This window comes from Lactuca serriola, chromosome 6 (assembly GCF_051521515.1).
Source record: "Lactuca serriola cultivar US96UC23 chromosome 6, Lser_US96UC23_V15, whole genome shotgun sequence".
Lineage (NCBI taxonomy): Eukaryota > Viridiplantae > Streptophyta > Magnoliopsida > Asterales > Asteraceae > Lactuca > Lactuca serriola.
In genome coordinates, this window is record NC_136413.1 from 41,196,964 (window position 1) to 41,211,609 (window position 14,646).

Sequence of the window (14,646 nt, forward strand, 5' to 3'; positions counted from 1 at the left end):
ACGATTTTAGTAGATATGGTTATGTTTATTTGATTAAAGACAAGTCATAAAATTTTGAGGTGTTTAAGACCTTCCAAAATAAAGTAGAGAATCAACTAAGAAAGCATATTAAGATGCTCTAATCCGATAAGGGTGGAGAATATCTTAGTCATGAATTCTACAATCATCTAAGGAACCATGAATAGTTTTATAGTTGACTCCTCCTAGAACACCACAACATAATGTTGTGGCTGAGAGGATAAATCGAACATTGCTTGATATGGTTCGATCCACGAGGGGTCATGCTACACTTCCGATCATTTTCTATGGTTATGACTTAGAGACTGTTTCTCATGTCCTGAACCTTATACCAACTAAGAAGGTATCAAAGAAACCCTCTTAGATATGGAGTTAGATTTTTCCCTCCCTAACACATGTAAAAGTCTAGGGTTATGAGGCTTTCATTCGTGGTGAAGCACTTGATAAACTAAAACCTAGATCAGAAAGGTGTTACTTCGTTGTATATCTTGACAAGTATTTTAGGTTTTTGTTTTACAAACCTTCTAACAACAAAGTGCTTGTTACTCGAAGGATAATATTCCTAGAGAGGGAGCTGATATGAAAAAGGGCTAGTGGAATCTAGATTGATCATAAAGAGATTCAAGAGTTAACTAATGAAGAACATGAAGTTGGCACTAACACTAAACTAGAGGATGAAAAACAAGTTGGGGAATCTAACATGTCTCTACCTCCTCCCCATAGATATATAGAGTACATTATGAACCTGAGTTCTATGTTTCCATATTATTGAGGGCAATGTCACACTGAGTGCCGAAGATGAGCCAACTAGCTTTCATGAAGCCATGACAGGCCCAAAGGCTGCTAAATAGAAGGAAATGATGGAGCGAGAGATTCAGTTCATGTATGATAACTAAATAAAGTGTTTTAGCTTGAGAAGTCCATTTATGTACTCAAACAAGCATCTTGCAACTAGAATCTTTGTTTTGATGAGAAAATTAAAGAGCTTGGATTTTTTAGAAGAGAAAATGAGCCATGCGTATATGTTAGAGCTAGTAGGAGTGTTGTTGTCTTTCTTGTGTTGTATGTCGATGACATACCACTTATAGAAGATGATGTCCCAACATTGCAAAGTGTAAAAGTTTGGCTTAGTAAATGTTTCGTATGGACTTAGGAGATGCAACATACATACTCGGTATAAAGATATATAGAGATAGATCTAAACGATTAGTTGGATTAAACTAGAGTGTATACTTAGGTAGGGTCTTGAAGATATTCAAGATGCAAGATTCTAAGAAAGGCTTCATGCCTATGCAACATGGTGTATAGTTGTGTAGATCTCAATGTCCCAGTTCTAGTGATGAATTGGAGAAAATGAGTCGTGTCCTATATAACTATGCTATAGGATCAATCATGAATGCCATGATATGTAATCAACCTGATATCTCGTGCACCTTGAGCATAACAAGTTATTATGAGCCAAACATAGGAGAAAATCATTAGATCGCGGTCAAGAACATTCTCAAGTATTTTAGGAGGACGAAAGATATGTTGTTGGTCTATGGTGGTAAGGAAGAGATAATTGTAACGGGTTACATTAATTCCAGACAGACAAAGATGATTCTGGTTCACAGTCGAGATTCATGTTCTTGTTGAATGGAGGAGCAGTGACTTGGAGGAGTTCCAAGCAAGATATAGTGGTGGATTCGAAGACAAAGTATGAGTATATAACAACTATTGAAGCTGCGAATGAGGCTATATGGCTGAAGAAGCACGTCATCAATCTTGGTGTTGTTCTGCGATCCGATTGAGATCTCCTGTGACAAAGTGGGTGCAATCTCGTTGATTAATGAACCCAGGTCACACAAGTGCTCAAGACATATAATCAGAAAGTACCGTTACATCATGAAACTTGTTGAAACAGGAGACATCATAGTGAGACTGAAATTTAGTATCTAATATGTTTCCTCAAAAAGCATGGCCAATCACTAATAAACCACACATCAAAAACACATCAAAATCAATGCTTGATAGTATCTAAGACTGATTCAAGTTCGATTTATATGGTACTTAAGACTGATTAATCAGTCTCTAATATTTTAGTTACAAATGCCCATTTTTTTGTAATTTGCTAACCCAAAAAAAGAAATGGGGTTGGGTAACATAACCCATTCCGTTTTAAGTAAAAGGTTCGATATGACATTAAATTAAACATGTAAGGTAATGGTCAAGCTATTTCAAGCCGTTTAGACACGATACAATACATTTACAAGGTCCAAACTTTAATCTCTAATCTCACTAACTGGATACGAACCCAATGTGAACTAAATGGTTTTAGATAATATATTTCAACTCGCTTAAGTAATGGGTTGAGACAACATGACACTAAATCAAAGTGTTTCAACCCATTTATTGTCTCAACCCACCGCAACACGACACATTTACTAGGCTAGACAAGATGTCAGATTCAAAAATCAGTTGTCCCACCCCAATCTTTCTTTCAATCTTTCAATTTGATGATGATGCATCATGTATGTCTTTTCATACTGAAAAATGGAAAGGAGAAGACAATTTCATAAAGTTGTAGTGGTTGATGAAGGGAATCTCTTGAAGGAATTGTGTTCATTGGGTTTTCTATAAATTAGACAAACTCCCTCTAGATATCTCACGAGTTGTAGAGGAGATGGAAAAATGGGCACTCACCACATTTGATGTCGCCATGGGTAAGCAGTTGATTCCGGAAATTAGCATAGAGACAATAACTTTGAGTATCTGGAAAAGTTTGAAAAAATATACCTTACGAAATCATCGACAAAACGTTTGATTCTCTTGAAGGCGTTCAATACATACAAGATGAGAGATGAAGCACCTTAGCATGTGTGACGATAGGTTGTGGACATGAAGATGTAAGAAGAACAAACTGTAATGATTCTTTTGTGTTCTATCGGTTAAAGGTTGTTAATTCTTTAGTTTAAGGTAGAGAACTTGAGATACCATTACTTTATCAGATGTCAAGAAAAGCTTGTTAAGTGAAGAGTTAGGGAATACTTAAAGGTTATGGTGATGTTTGTATGGACAACAATTATGGCTTCAACCGGAAAAGTCATTAATGATCAAACACTATTGAGTGTTGGATTTTCGTCTTATGAAAATGGATAAAAGTTTCATTCTTATGTATAGTATCCTCACATTGTCTTTGGCGAGTAGGATGACTTAGAATCCGAAGATCCCAAAAGCCATTTAGCTACAAAATTAGAAAATGCTTCTTCTTGATTGTGATGAGTCTCTTTCATTAAATCCCTTGTTGTGTTTCATTTGTCATAAAGAATACTCATGAAACTCCACAATTAATATATCTATTTGCCTATCATCATTTTAGTATTACAGTGTCACGAATTTGGCTAATAAACAAATGATTTCTTGAAAATAATTTTGTCAGATGTTAAAATTTGATTACCGTGTTTCAAAAATGTTCCTGACCCAAGGAAAAATAGTGGATCAGACTTTCATAGTCAAATGATATCTTGGTTTGTATCTATAAATATAATTCTATAAATTCTTCTTCTTGTACTCTAGCAAGTTTAACAGTTGAAAATAACAACAGACAAAAATAAGAACTCAAAAGTCTTTTATCAGATCACTTTCCATGCTAGAAATTAAATTGAGCTCTCAAAACTTTTTCATTTAATCGGCACAAATTGCCAATTACCGTAATATACCCTTAATTCTCTCCATCTATCTTTTCTTCATCTTCTCTATAAAATACATATCATTTACAGTCAATAGCAAATAAACTTCAGATCTCAGCAATTTGTGTTATTCGAACACAATGTCTAGCTCTAGACGATATATCAGGTTATAAAAATTGAATCTTTCTCTTAAACACGATTGATGTCATATGTTCATGTTCATAATTTTGATGTTCTTTTTTTCTGCCAGATTTGATGCTGATGTGGAAACCCCAGAGCCAAATACTCCACCCTTGAAAAAAGACGATACTAAATTTACAAAAAAGCTTTCAAGAGTGTTCTCAGAAGACTATGCAAAAACCAAAAACACAATTCTTGATCCTCGAGGATCAACTTTGAATCAATGGAACCAACTCTTTCTAATTGCAGCTCTTGTTTCACTTGCTGTAGACCCTCTCTTCTTTTACTTGCCTATAATCAAAGATGGAATGTGTCTAGATGAAGATGTTACCCTCAAGATATCCCTCACTATCATACGTACGATTGTTGATATGTTTTATGCAATCAAGATTTACGTTCGGTTTCGTACGGCTTACGTGGCACCTTCTTCCCGCTTACTTGGAAGAGGAGAGCTCATTCTTGATGCTTCAAGTATTTCTCAAAAGTATCTAAGAGGTGAATTTTGGCTCGACCTCTTGGCCACACTTCCTGTACCACAGGTATTCTTGGATACAATTAGTTATATATGTCTCTATATATATGTACATGTCTCTATGACTCTAATCGAAGACTCCGCATATCTAACTAAAAGATAATCGGCTATATATTTCAGGTGATGACTTGGTTCCACATTGTGGATAAAACCGAGATGATGAGCACAAAAACAAGCGTCCTATACTTAATCATGATTCAGTTCATTCTAAGGCTTTGTCTTACATTTAGATTAGGGTCGCATATATCAAAGCAAGCCGGTCTTGTGGCTAATGTAGCTTGGGTTGGGGCTGCTTACAATCTCGTTCTTTTCATGTTGGCTGCTCATGTAATTCATCTATCTATCAAATCTTTCTTATTTCTCTTTTTTCAAACATAAGGTTATAAGATTCAAAATCTTGATTGTAATATGGTGAATTAGGTTATCGGAGCAATGTGGTATCTTTTAGCCATTGAAAGACAAGGGTTATGTTGGGTGGAAATATGTGATATTGAAACCGAATGTAAACATAGATATTTCGACTGTGTTAATGTCAATCTCCCTCCTCGAGTAGCATGGTTCCCAACGAGCAATGTGTCCATTATATGTGCAGATGCTGACAACTTTCAGTACGGATTGGTTGAAGATTCAGTGAACTACAATATTGCTTCTGCAAATTTCTTTAAGAAGTATTCATATTGTCTCTGGTGGGGCCTCCGAGGTTTAAGGTAAACCTTCAAAACCAAAATCTTGAAAACCCGTATACCAAAAAGTCGTTTTTTTTTTTTTTTAAACAATTTGTTTGTTTGAGTTTTGCAGTTCAGCAGGACAAGAACTTCAAGCGAGTCCATTTATAGCAGAAACACACTTTTGCATACTTATCGGGATCACCGGGTTGGTGTTATTCGCGTTGCTGATTGGAAACATGCAAGTAAGTCGAGTTTCTTTTCAGACTTTTTTAAACAATTTGGATAACAATTAAACGAAATTTATGTTGTTTTGAGAGCAGCAATACCTGGAGTCGAGAACAAAACGATTAGAGGAGTACAGGGTGAAACGAATGGATACTGAACAATGGATGCACCACAGACACCTGCCACTCGAAATGAGAGAACGTGTACGCAGACATGATCTTTACAAATGGATTACAACTCGTGGGGTTGATGAAGAAGAGATTCTTCGAGCACTTCCATTAGATCTCCGAAGAGACGTCAAACGTTATGTTTGCGCTGAGTTAGTCAGACGGGTGAGTTGAGTCACAAGTTATGACTTAATATTTCTTTGATCTGTTCATCTTTTTCAGCTCAAATGATTGATTATGTTGATTAAACAGGTTCCTTTATTTGATCAAATGGATGAACGAACAGTGGATGCGATATGTGAGAGACTAAAACCTGTGATATGCACACCGGGGACTTGTTTACTTCGAGAAGACGATCCAACGAACGAGATGTTGTTTATAATGCGAGGTCGTTTAGATTCCTACACCACCGGCGGCGGCCGATCGGGTTTCTTGAACCAGTGCGAGATCGGTCCGGGAGACTTTTGCGGCGAGGAACTGCTTACATGGTCGCTGGACCCACGTCCGAAAGTTATCATCCCGTTATCCACACGAACAGTCACCGCCATATCTGAGGTGGAAGCTTTTGCTCTTACTTCAAAAGATTTGAAATTTGTCGCTACACAGTTCCGAAAGCTTCATAGCAAGAAATTGAGACATACTTTTAGGGTTCATTCGCATCAGTGGAGGACTTGGGCGGCGTGTTTTATACAGGCGGCTTGGAAAAGGTATAAGCGACGGAAAGAGGCGGCGATGCTTAAGGCTAAAGAGGGTTCCGGCGTCCATGACATTAAGAAGAAGACAAAGAGTGGTAGAATGCTAAGTGGTTTATCGATATTGGCAACAAGTATGAGAGCAGGTCGGGCATTTGATGCTGACGATGTCATTCGTAGCCCTGTGCCGAAGCCCAAGGATCCTGAGTTTTTAGACGATGATAATCATTGAAAGGAGGGATTAAACTCGTTGGAATAATGTATTTGTTGATCTTCATGTTTTATTTTCCTTCATCGCTCCATTGGATTCGAGATTCCAAACAGGAAGTGCTAATAACACTCGAGATCTTAATGTTCTTTCTTTTTTGTCAAATCATCATTTTCGTTTTCATTAATTTTGTCTAAGATTAATTATTTATGTTCATTACTTTTATTCATAATCTACAAAATGTTTGAGAAGCATATGTAGATAAGAAAGTTATATGACATTAAAAAAGCTATGTGAGATGTTTGGTCTAGGGTTCATGACTTCGTGTAGTGAAGGATAGATGAAATTAGGCCCAAATAAGTTTTTTTTAATAGCAACTAAACTTTTTTTTAATAGCAACTACATACATCATCTTTAGTCTACTTCTAAAAAGTATTATTGTTGAATTCTCAACCATATAGGTTGAATAACATACTACAACACAATACCGAAAGTAAACCGTAATTTAAACAATCAGTTTTGTTAATCAAAATATCATTTGTTGAGGTTTGGCGCCACATGACAAGGCTTTTAGACCAATGGTTTTAGTTAATTCATATAGTTTATTACAAGTTTGTTGTTAAGGCTTAATCAAAATAAAATGATCAACTTGACCCATAAAATCCAGCCAAAATAGGTCTAATCTTCTCCGTATCATTTATCATCATCAACAAACCCATAATCAATAACATCTACCTTTTACTAAACAATGTTATACGTTGCATAGATTGTTAAAAACAATCATGTCACATACATTGAGTGTTATTGGAAGGTTATTTTGTGTGTTTATGTATATAACTTGGGTAAAGGAAAATAGGCCAAATGGGACAAACTTGTAGTATATGGGGTACAAGTGACCCCTCGTTGATTTCCCATACGACCTGATTGACTACACAGATTCGGATGACACTTGAGTTGGCTTTTGCATGGACTAAGTGAGTCCTTGCAAGGACCACACATGTTGTTCAAATTATTGACCATTTTTACTTTGGATTAAGGGTAGCTATTTCCAGGGGATAAACATATAGAAATAGTATAGAGAGTGTCATGGTGCAAATTTCATAGATTTACAAGCAAAAACCTATTGTGAAAAAGGATTCATCTCCAGATGATATACATACTTACTCTAAGCATCTAAGATATCATCATGTTAAACGATTAAATGTAATGCCTACTTTCCAGTTATGTTTTATACTAATTTATGTAATTTCAAGTAATTAAGAAAGGATAAGTTTTATAGGGAGCAACTTTGCGACGCAGCCAAGCTTTGGTCACGACACGAAGCTTAACCCTTAGGCACGATGTGAATTAAGTGATGGTCAAGTGTGCACCTTTATTTGCACAAAAACCCTAGTTTCAGGATTTGGACCCTATTTAAAGAAGCAAACTTATAGGGTTTGCTCTCATCATTAGCCTTCACCCTCATAGAGAAACCATAGCTTTCATACCTTGCTCTCTTAGATTTTGGTTACTTATAGTGGGGTTTAAATAAGTTGATTGCTATTTTGTGAAAAGTGAAGCAAACTCCAAAGATTATCTACATTCTAATAACCTTCTGAAGCTTTGTAAGTCTTCAAGTTCCAACATTTAAGGCTTTTAAATACTAGATCTAGGTTTTTAGCTTGTTTAGTCCCTTTTGTCATGATTCCTATGGATTTTGGAAAACTCTAGGTCTAAAGGTGGTTTTAGTTAATCTTCTACACCCATTGTGGTGTTTTGATTGCATGCTTATCTTTCCATTTGAACCATGTATGAAGATTGTGTCATTTTAGACCCATTTTAGACCTAGGTTTACAGTTGGTGGCGTTAGAGGCATGAAAATGGATAAAGTTGAAAACTTTATCTGTTAAGACCGTATTTTTAGGTATTTTGGAAAATATGAGCCTTGGTACTAACAGATCAAGTGCTTAATGGGAAGAAGGGTTCTTCTGTTGGATTAGTGTCTAAGCCCATAACTATAATTGGTATGTACATGACCCGATTTGGCATGGTCCATTTGGGTTGCATGGCATCGGAACAATTGGATAGACAAAATGAGAAAAAGGATACTAGTTATTTATATTAATATATTATAAGTTCTAATATATTAATATGAAATCGTATTATTTAATTAGTATTGATCAAGAATTAACTTAGAATTAATTTAGTGATCAAAAGGAACTAATTAAATATGGACTCTTATATATGGTGGGCCAAGTTCATTTAGGTTGGGCTAAGCTTTCATGGATATTCCATGGGGTGTTTAACCCATGGATCCTATGGAAATGAAAGGTTATGGGTATTAGGGTTTACATGAATGTAACCCTTATCCTCCACACTATATAAAGAGGTCCCTACTACATGAAATGGGCACTAGTGTGTGTACACAAGAGGGCAAAACCGATTTGGTGCAAGTATCCTTATTCTCAAGTTATTCCAAGGGTTCTTGGTGTTGTGTGAACCATTTGAGGTGAAAAACTTGGGGCACTAGGCTCTTAAAGGTTCAAGACTTCAAGCTCTATCAAAAGGTATGTCATTTTACTAGATTCTTGTAGTATAGTTGCTTCATATTATGCTACTTAGGATGAAACCTTGGAATATTGAATATTTGCATGTATAATAGAGAAAACATATATCCAAGGTTTATAGGGTTGCATGTACACCAGAGGAGTGTTAGAATGCTCAAAACTCTTCATTGGTATCAGAGCCTAGGGTTGTTTTCATTTATACTTGATGCAACTTATTTTTCAAAACCAAGAATCTACCCAAACTGAAAACTTGATGAGTTCTGGCCAAAAACTCGACGAGATCATGTGTTAAAGCATGAACTCGACGAGTTCCTTATAGAACTCAATGAGTTGGTCTTCCAGTTTACATATATTTGAGTTTTTTGGATGGAATTGGACTAGGAACATTACCCTAAACTGTTTTTTGAACTTGTAAACCTGTTTTTGATGTGGTAATGTTCATGCTAATCCAATTTCAAAGATAATTGTCAATAGATTCATGTTTTGTATTAGTTTAATGGTTAGGCTAATTTCATGAAAATTGTTTGATTTGAATTATCTTGTTCTTTTGAGCTGATTTAGATAGAAAAGTTATGTGATAATGTGTTTTCAATCCAAATTGATCTAAAAGTTGTTCATAATATGTGTTTTTGTAACTTGTCCTCAAGTTATATAAAAAGGCACATTTATGATTTTTAAAACTCATAAGATTTCCATAAGTTATAAAAATGAAGAGTCTCATTTTGTAAATGCTTTAAAGTCTTCCATAACTTGTCCTCAAGTTATGGAACTTGAAGAGTTTTTTCATTAAAACTACTTTAAACTCATAAGTTATGGAATTGAAAAGTTTTTTGAATTTGTTCAAAACTTGCCCTCAAGTTTTGGAATTTGTAAAGTTTCCCCTCATGAATACTTTAATTCCAAGTTAAACCCTTAAAATTTTAAAAGTTAAAATTCAACCATCATACTATGATAATATTAATAGGTAATAGTTATATATATGTATAACAACAAAGTCAGTCTTACCGTTAGTATGCCTTATTCACGAAGTCGGTCTATAAGAGGTGTATAAGGTTACTGCCTATAAAATGGCAGTTTAATGAGTGTCCACTCTCACCCACCGCTTCCTTGACTGGTGGAGGGTCATTAACCGAACGGGTTTGACAGGACTCTAATTCCCCCTTCATAAGTATAATGATAAATATAAAGTAACTAAACCTTTTATAAATTCCCAATCTTAGTTACTTTAGGAAAATGTGAATTTAGTGCTAACCCATGAAATTGGTCAGTTGGCAATTAAAAAGAAAACAAGTTTCTATATTTCCATTTTGCAAGCTAAATACATTGTTGTTAATGCATGGACCTCTCATGTTATATAGATCCAAAGCCAATCCCACGATTATACCATCAACATGAAACAAATCCCATTATATTATGACTCTTAAAGTGAGATATGAATTTGTCACAATCCTGTTCAAAATTCAAATACAAAAGCATATTTCTGCTGATTGTCACTTCATCAAGGATCATGTGGACGAACGCCATATCGAGATTTATTTTGTTCTCACAACTGACATTTGGCAGATATCTTCATAAGATTTATGGATGAAAATACTTTTCTTTACATAATAAATGGGCTAAGAATGATCTCATCATCCTCAATTCCCAAATCAAGATAGGATTTTCTTTTGTCTTCCTCTTATCCTAGTTTATTTTATTTTCATTTCATGTATAATAATATCCTTAAATGGTTGTTCATAAAATGGAAAATCTAACACAAAAGTTTATTTTAAACAAAAAATAACAAAAACACCACTTCTTTTTCATTTCATAATATCATTGGTACAATGCTTTAACATCTAAAACAACACCAAATCAATAACATTGGTTAATCTCTATCTCATCTGATTACAACCACCACCACTCACTTTACCAAACTTTCTGAGCAATTAGATTTGAAAGTTGTTGTTATCAAGTGTTCATAGAAAGAACTTGAAATTAAAGTAGTGTTGGATTAGGTGCCTTCACTCATGCAACTTGATAGGATGACAAGAGGAGAGAGGGTAGAATTTATTATATCAATAATAAATTGGTACTCGAAAGTGGTTTTATTAATATATTACAAGTTTAATATATTATTTGTAAAACATATTATTTAATTAGTATTGATCAGAAATTAATTTGGTGATCAAAAGAGATTGATTAAATAAAGGGGATTGATATTGCAATTAACTGTTAGTTGCTAGTTAGGCTGATGGACTCCATAGAGTGGAGTGGACGAAATTTATGGGGAAGCCCATAAGATTTCGTCCAAGGGCTCTAAGGAAGGAATCCATGGGTTGCTTAGGCCTTAAGCAGGAATTAGGGTTTCCTTCAAAAACCCTAGTAGCCCACACAACTATATAAGGAACCCTTTACATAGGATTTTTGGCCCCATGAATTTTATGAGAAACCCTAGCCAAAATCCTTCCCTCTCCAATTCATCTTGTTGCATTGAGTGTTTGTGACTCCATTAGAGGTGCAACATTTGAGGCACTAAGCTTTTAAAGTTCAAGGATATTCAAGGACATCTTGTTATTACTACATGACAAGAAAGGTAAGATCTAAACCCTAGTTTATATGTCAATTTGATTGTTATATGCTAGCTCATAGGATCATTGTTTTGGTATTCAATATTTTTATGTTCATAGTAGAAAACATAGATCAAAGCAAGTAGGGTTGCATGTACACCATAGGAATGATGTAATGCTCTTAACCCATCAGTGGTATCAGAGCCTAGGTTGGTTTTCTAGTGAATAGATGCAAAAGTGAACCACCAAAGATCTAGAAAATCGATTTTTTTGGTTTCTGAACGGCAGACTCGCCGAGTCCATGTATGGACTCGACGAGTAGGTCCTACTCAAAAAGTTCCATAGTGGACTCGACGAGTCCAAGGGTTAAGTGCCAGTAATTTCGATTTTCTAGCCAGATTTTGTTGTGGATAATTGCCAAAACTCGTTTTCTTGACAAAATCTGATTTTTTATGTTTGGAATGGTTATCCTCATCAAAATTGATGGATTTGGTTAAATATGGATAATATAGGATTATTATTAATCAAATATTTGACCTAGTAAGATTGAAAAAGTTTCAATTTACACCCTTAGGTTTCATAGTTTAAATTTGAACTTAAAAGTTTTAGTTTTTGAAATTTAAATAGTTAAACCCTAATATTTTGGAAGGTTTCAAAACTTGTCCTCAAGTTTTGGAATTTAAAATTTAATTAAAAGGTATTAATTTTAAAATATTAAATTCTAAGACCCTAGTATTTTTGAAAAAGTTCAAATGATACCCTTATGGGTTTATTAAATTGATTATATGTGTAATTAAAAGAAAGTTAATAAATCCATAATTATATGATTTAATTTTAATTAAATTAAAAGTTTAATTTATTAAATTAGACCACCTAGTATTTTTAAAGTGTAAAATACACCCTTATACTATATAGAATTAAAAGTTTAATATTATATATGTATAAGTAAATGTCAGTCTTACCGTTAGTAGGTCTCATTCATGAAGCTGGTCTATACGGGGTGTTTAAGGAAATTGCCTATAAAATGGCGATTGAATGGGTATCCATTCTTACCCACCGCACTCTTGATTAGTGGAGGATTGTTAGCCAAATGGGTAGGATAGGACACAACCTTCCATTATAAGTATAATGAAATACGAAGTAACTAAACACTTCTACAAATTCCCAAGTCTTAGTTACCTTACGAAAAATGTGGAGTTGGTGCTAATCCATGAAATTGCACATTGCACCTTGTTGGTCATTAGTGGAGCGTGTGTGGTTAACCGGCACACTAATATGGGACCAATGAAGGATGGCAATGGGTAGCTCGTAGATTATCATAGATCAATGGAGCGTGTGTGGTTAACCGGCACATTGATTAGGTGATATGCATCTTTGAGAGTACTAAGCTAATTTGCATGGTAATCCACACCTTGTTTGTGATCCTCGGCATCCCTGTCACAAACTTGAAGGGCACAATCGAGATTTAAACATGTCATTGAAATGTTCAATGAATCTCAAAGGATCTAGGATTTTCAATTCATTGAAAACCAAATTTTCAATTTTCGTTTTTAATGGTGGAAATTGGTAAATCCTCACTTACCTACCTTTAAATGTTCTGCAATTTAGATTACAGCATCCCTCTTCCAAATTGTAGAATATTTTGTTGGATCCTAGCCTTAATATTTCATTTGGGTGTTGTACTGAGGATTTTATCAGCTAACTTGAATTTCTCCCATTTTGTAGATGTCAAATTCTATTAACTATGATCTTCCTGAATCCGTTGGAAAAAGTTTTCCGCTTGAAGACGATGTTCCACGATTGGATTGTAGAAATGGAAATGATTCTTCACTTCCTCCACCTCCTCCAATAATTCTCCCTGACCCACGTGTTCGAAGACTTGAAAAGTTCAAGGTCACTCAAGCCCTGTTGGCAAACAAACACGAAGATGGAAAGTCTGTATGTGCTCATGTCTTGGATATGAAGTTGCATATTGATAGATTGGGAATGTTGGGTGTCGATGTCTCAAGGAAGTTGGTTGTTGACTTGGTGATCCTCATTGATGGACCATGACGTGACCCTCATTGATTTGACTTATTTGCGTATTGCTGCTGAATCAGCAATGATTTGGAGCATTGGTCGAGCAAATTTGTCTGATAAATCAATATCCCAACCTTCTATGGGCAATGGCAACATTGGAAGTCCAAAAAAGTTTTCTCTACGCAAGAGAAAGATTGAGTCTGAGATAGTCCCATGTACCTTTCCAGAAGAATCCATATGTTTCTACTGCCAAAAGAGGGGGCATTCGTTACGAAGCTGCCCTGACTACCTGAGAGATCTAAGAGATGGGAGAGTCAAGATGTATGACTCTGCTTTAGGTAAAAATCCACTATCTAAATCTATTAAGTTTTCTATTTTAGATTCTAAATACTTGATGTGATAAGATTACATTTTGATGTTTTGTAGGATCGAAGAAAAGAAAGGAAGCTTAAAGGAAGAAGTGAGCTGAGTCTGATCGCGAAAAAATAGATTTCGATCGCATGATTCGATGATTGGATTTTTGAACTGATGCTTACAGTTAAGATAGATTGTTTAGGAATATGTAATAGCATAGTTTTCATTCGGATTTGCGTTGTAAGGACAAGTTTTCCGCACCTTTTATAAATAAAATAAATTTTGAGTTTTATCTTATTTATATCTCCTTGCAATGTCATTTGTGAAAATTGATGCTTGTGTGTTTCTATTATAAGCAATATTAAGTGGATGTGATTCTTAGTTATGTTATTTATGGTATTGTCGAAAATTTCTAAGTAAGGACAGATTCTCATCGCCCAAGTTCCAATTGGACAGAAGCTTGGAATAATATGATTTGAGTTATGTGATGTATGGAAATCTTGGTACTTAGAAAATTAAGATTAATTCCTTGTTCACATAAGTATGTCGGTCAAGTGAAAGACTATGGAGATCTGGTACGCAATGTTGTGCACTGGTCAAGTCCACCACAAATTACAATAAGATTATTCGTCATGATTTACTAAAAGTCTAGTAAATGCGGTTATGCTTACAAGATTAAGTATAATTCTGAATCATTGAAAAGTTTCAATGAATGGCAGAACGAATAAGAAGAATCAATTAGGCCATTAGATAAAAGTTTCTCCAATCTAGGAGAGTACTATAGTATCATGTTTTATGATCGTCTTATTGATTATGAAAC

At 34.9% G+C, this 14,646-nt stretch overlaps 1 protein-coding gene across 1 annotated transcript; it reads left to right on the plus strand.

Annotated features, from left to right (window-relative positions):
• The first annotated feature begins 3,826 nt into the window (after nt 1–3,826).
• LOC145058124 (protein CNGC15b-like) lies at nt 3,827–6,382 on the plus strand. The gene is made up of 7 exons (XM_079006041.1): nt 3,827–3,852; nt 3,937–4,405; nt 4,519–4,725; nt 4,819–5,105; nt 5,197–5,308; nt 5,387–5,623; nt 5,711–6,382. The coding sequence occupies exons 1-7, from the start codon at nt 3,827–3,829 to the stop codon at nt 6,380–6,382; spliced, it is 2,010 nt and encodes a 669-aa protein (XP_078862167.1).
• Nucleotides 6,383–14,646: the final 8,264 nt, after the last annotated feature.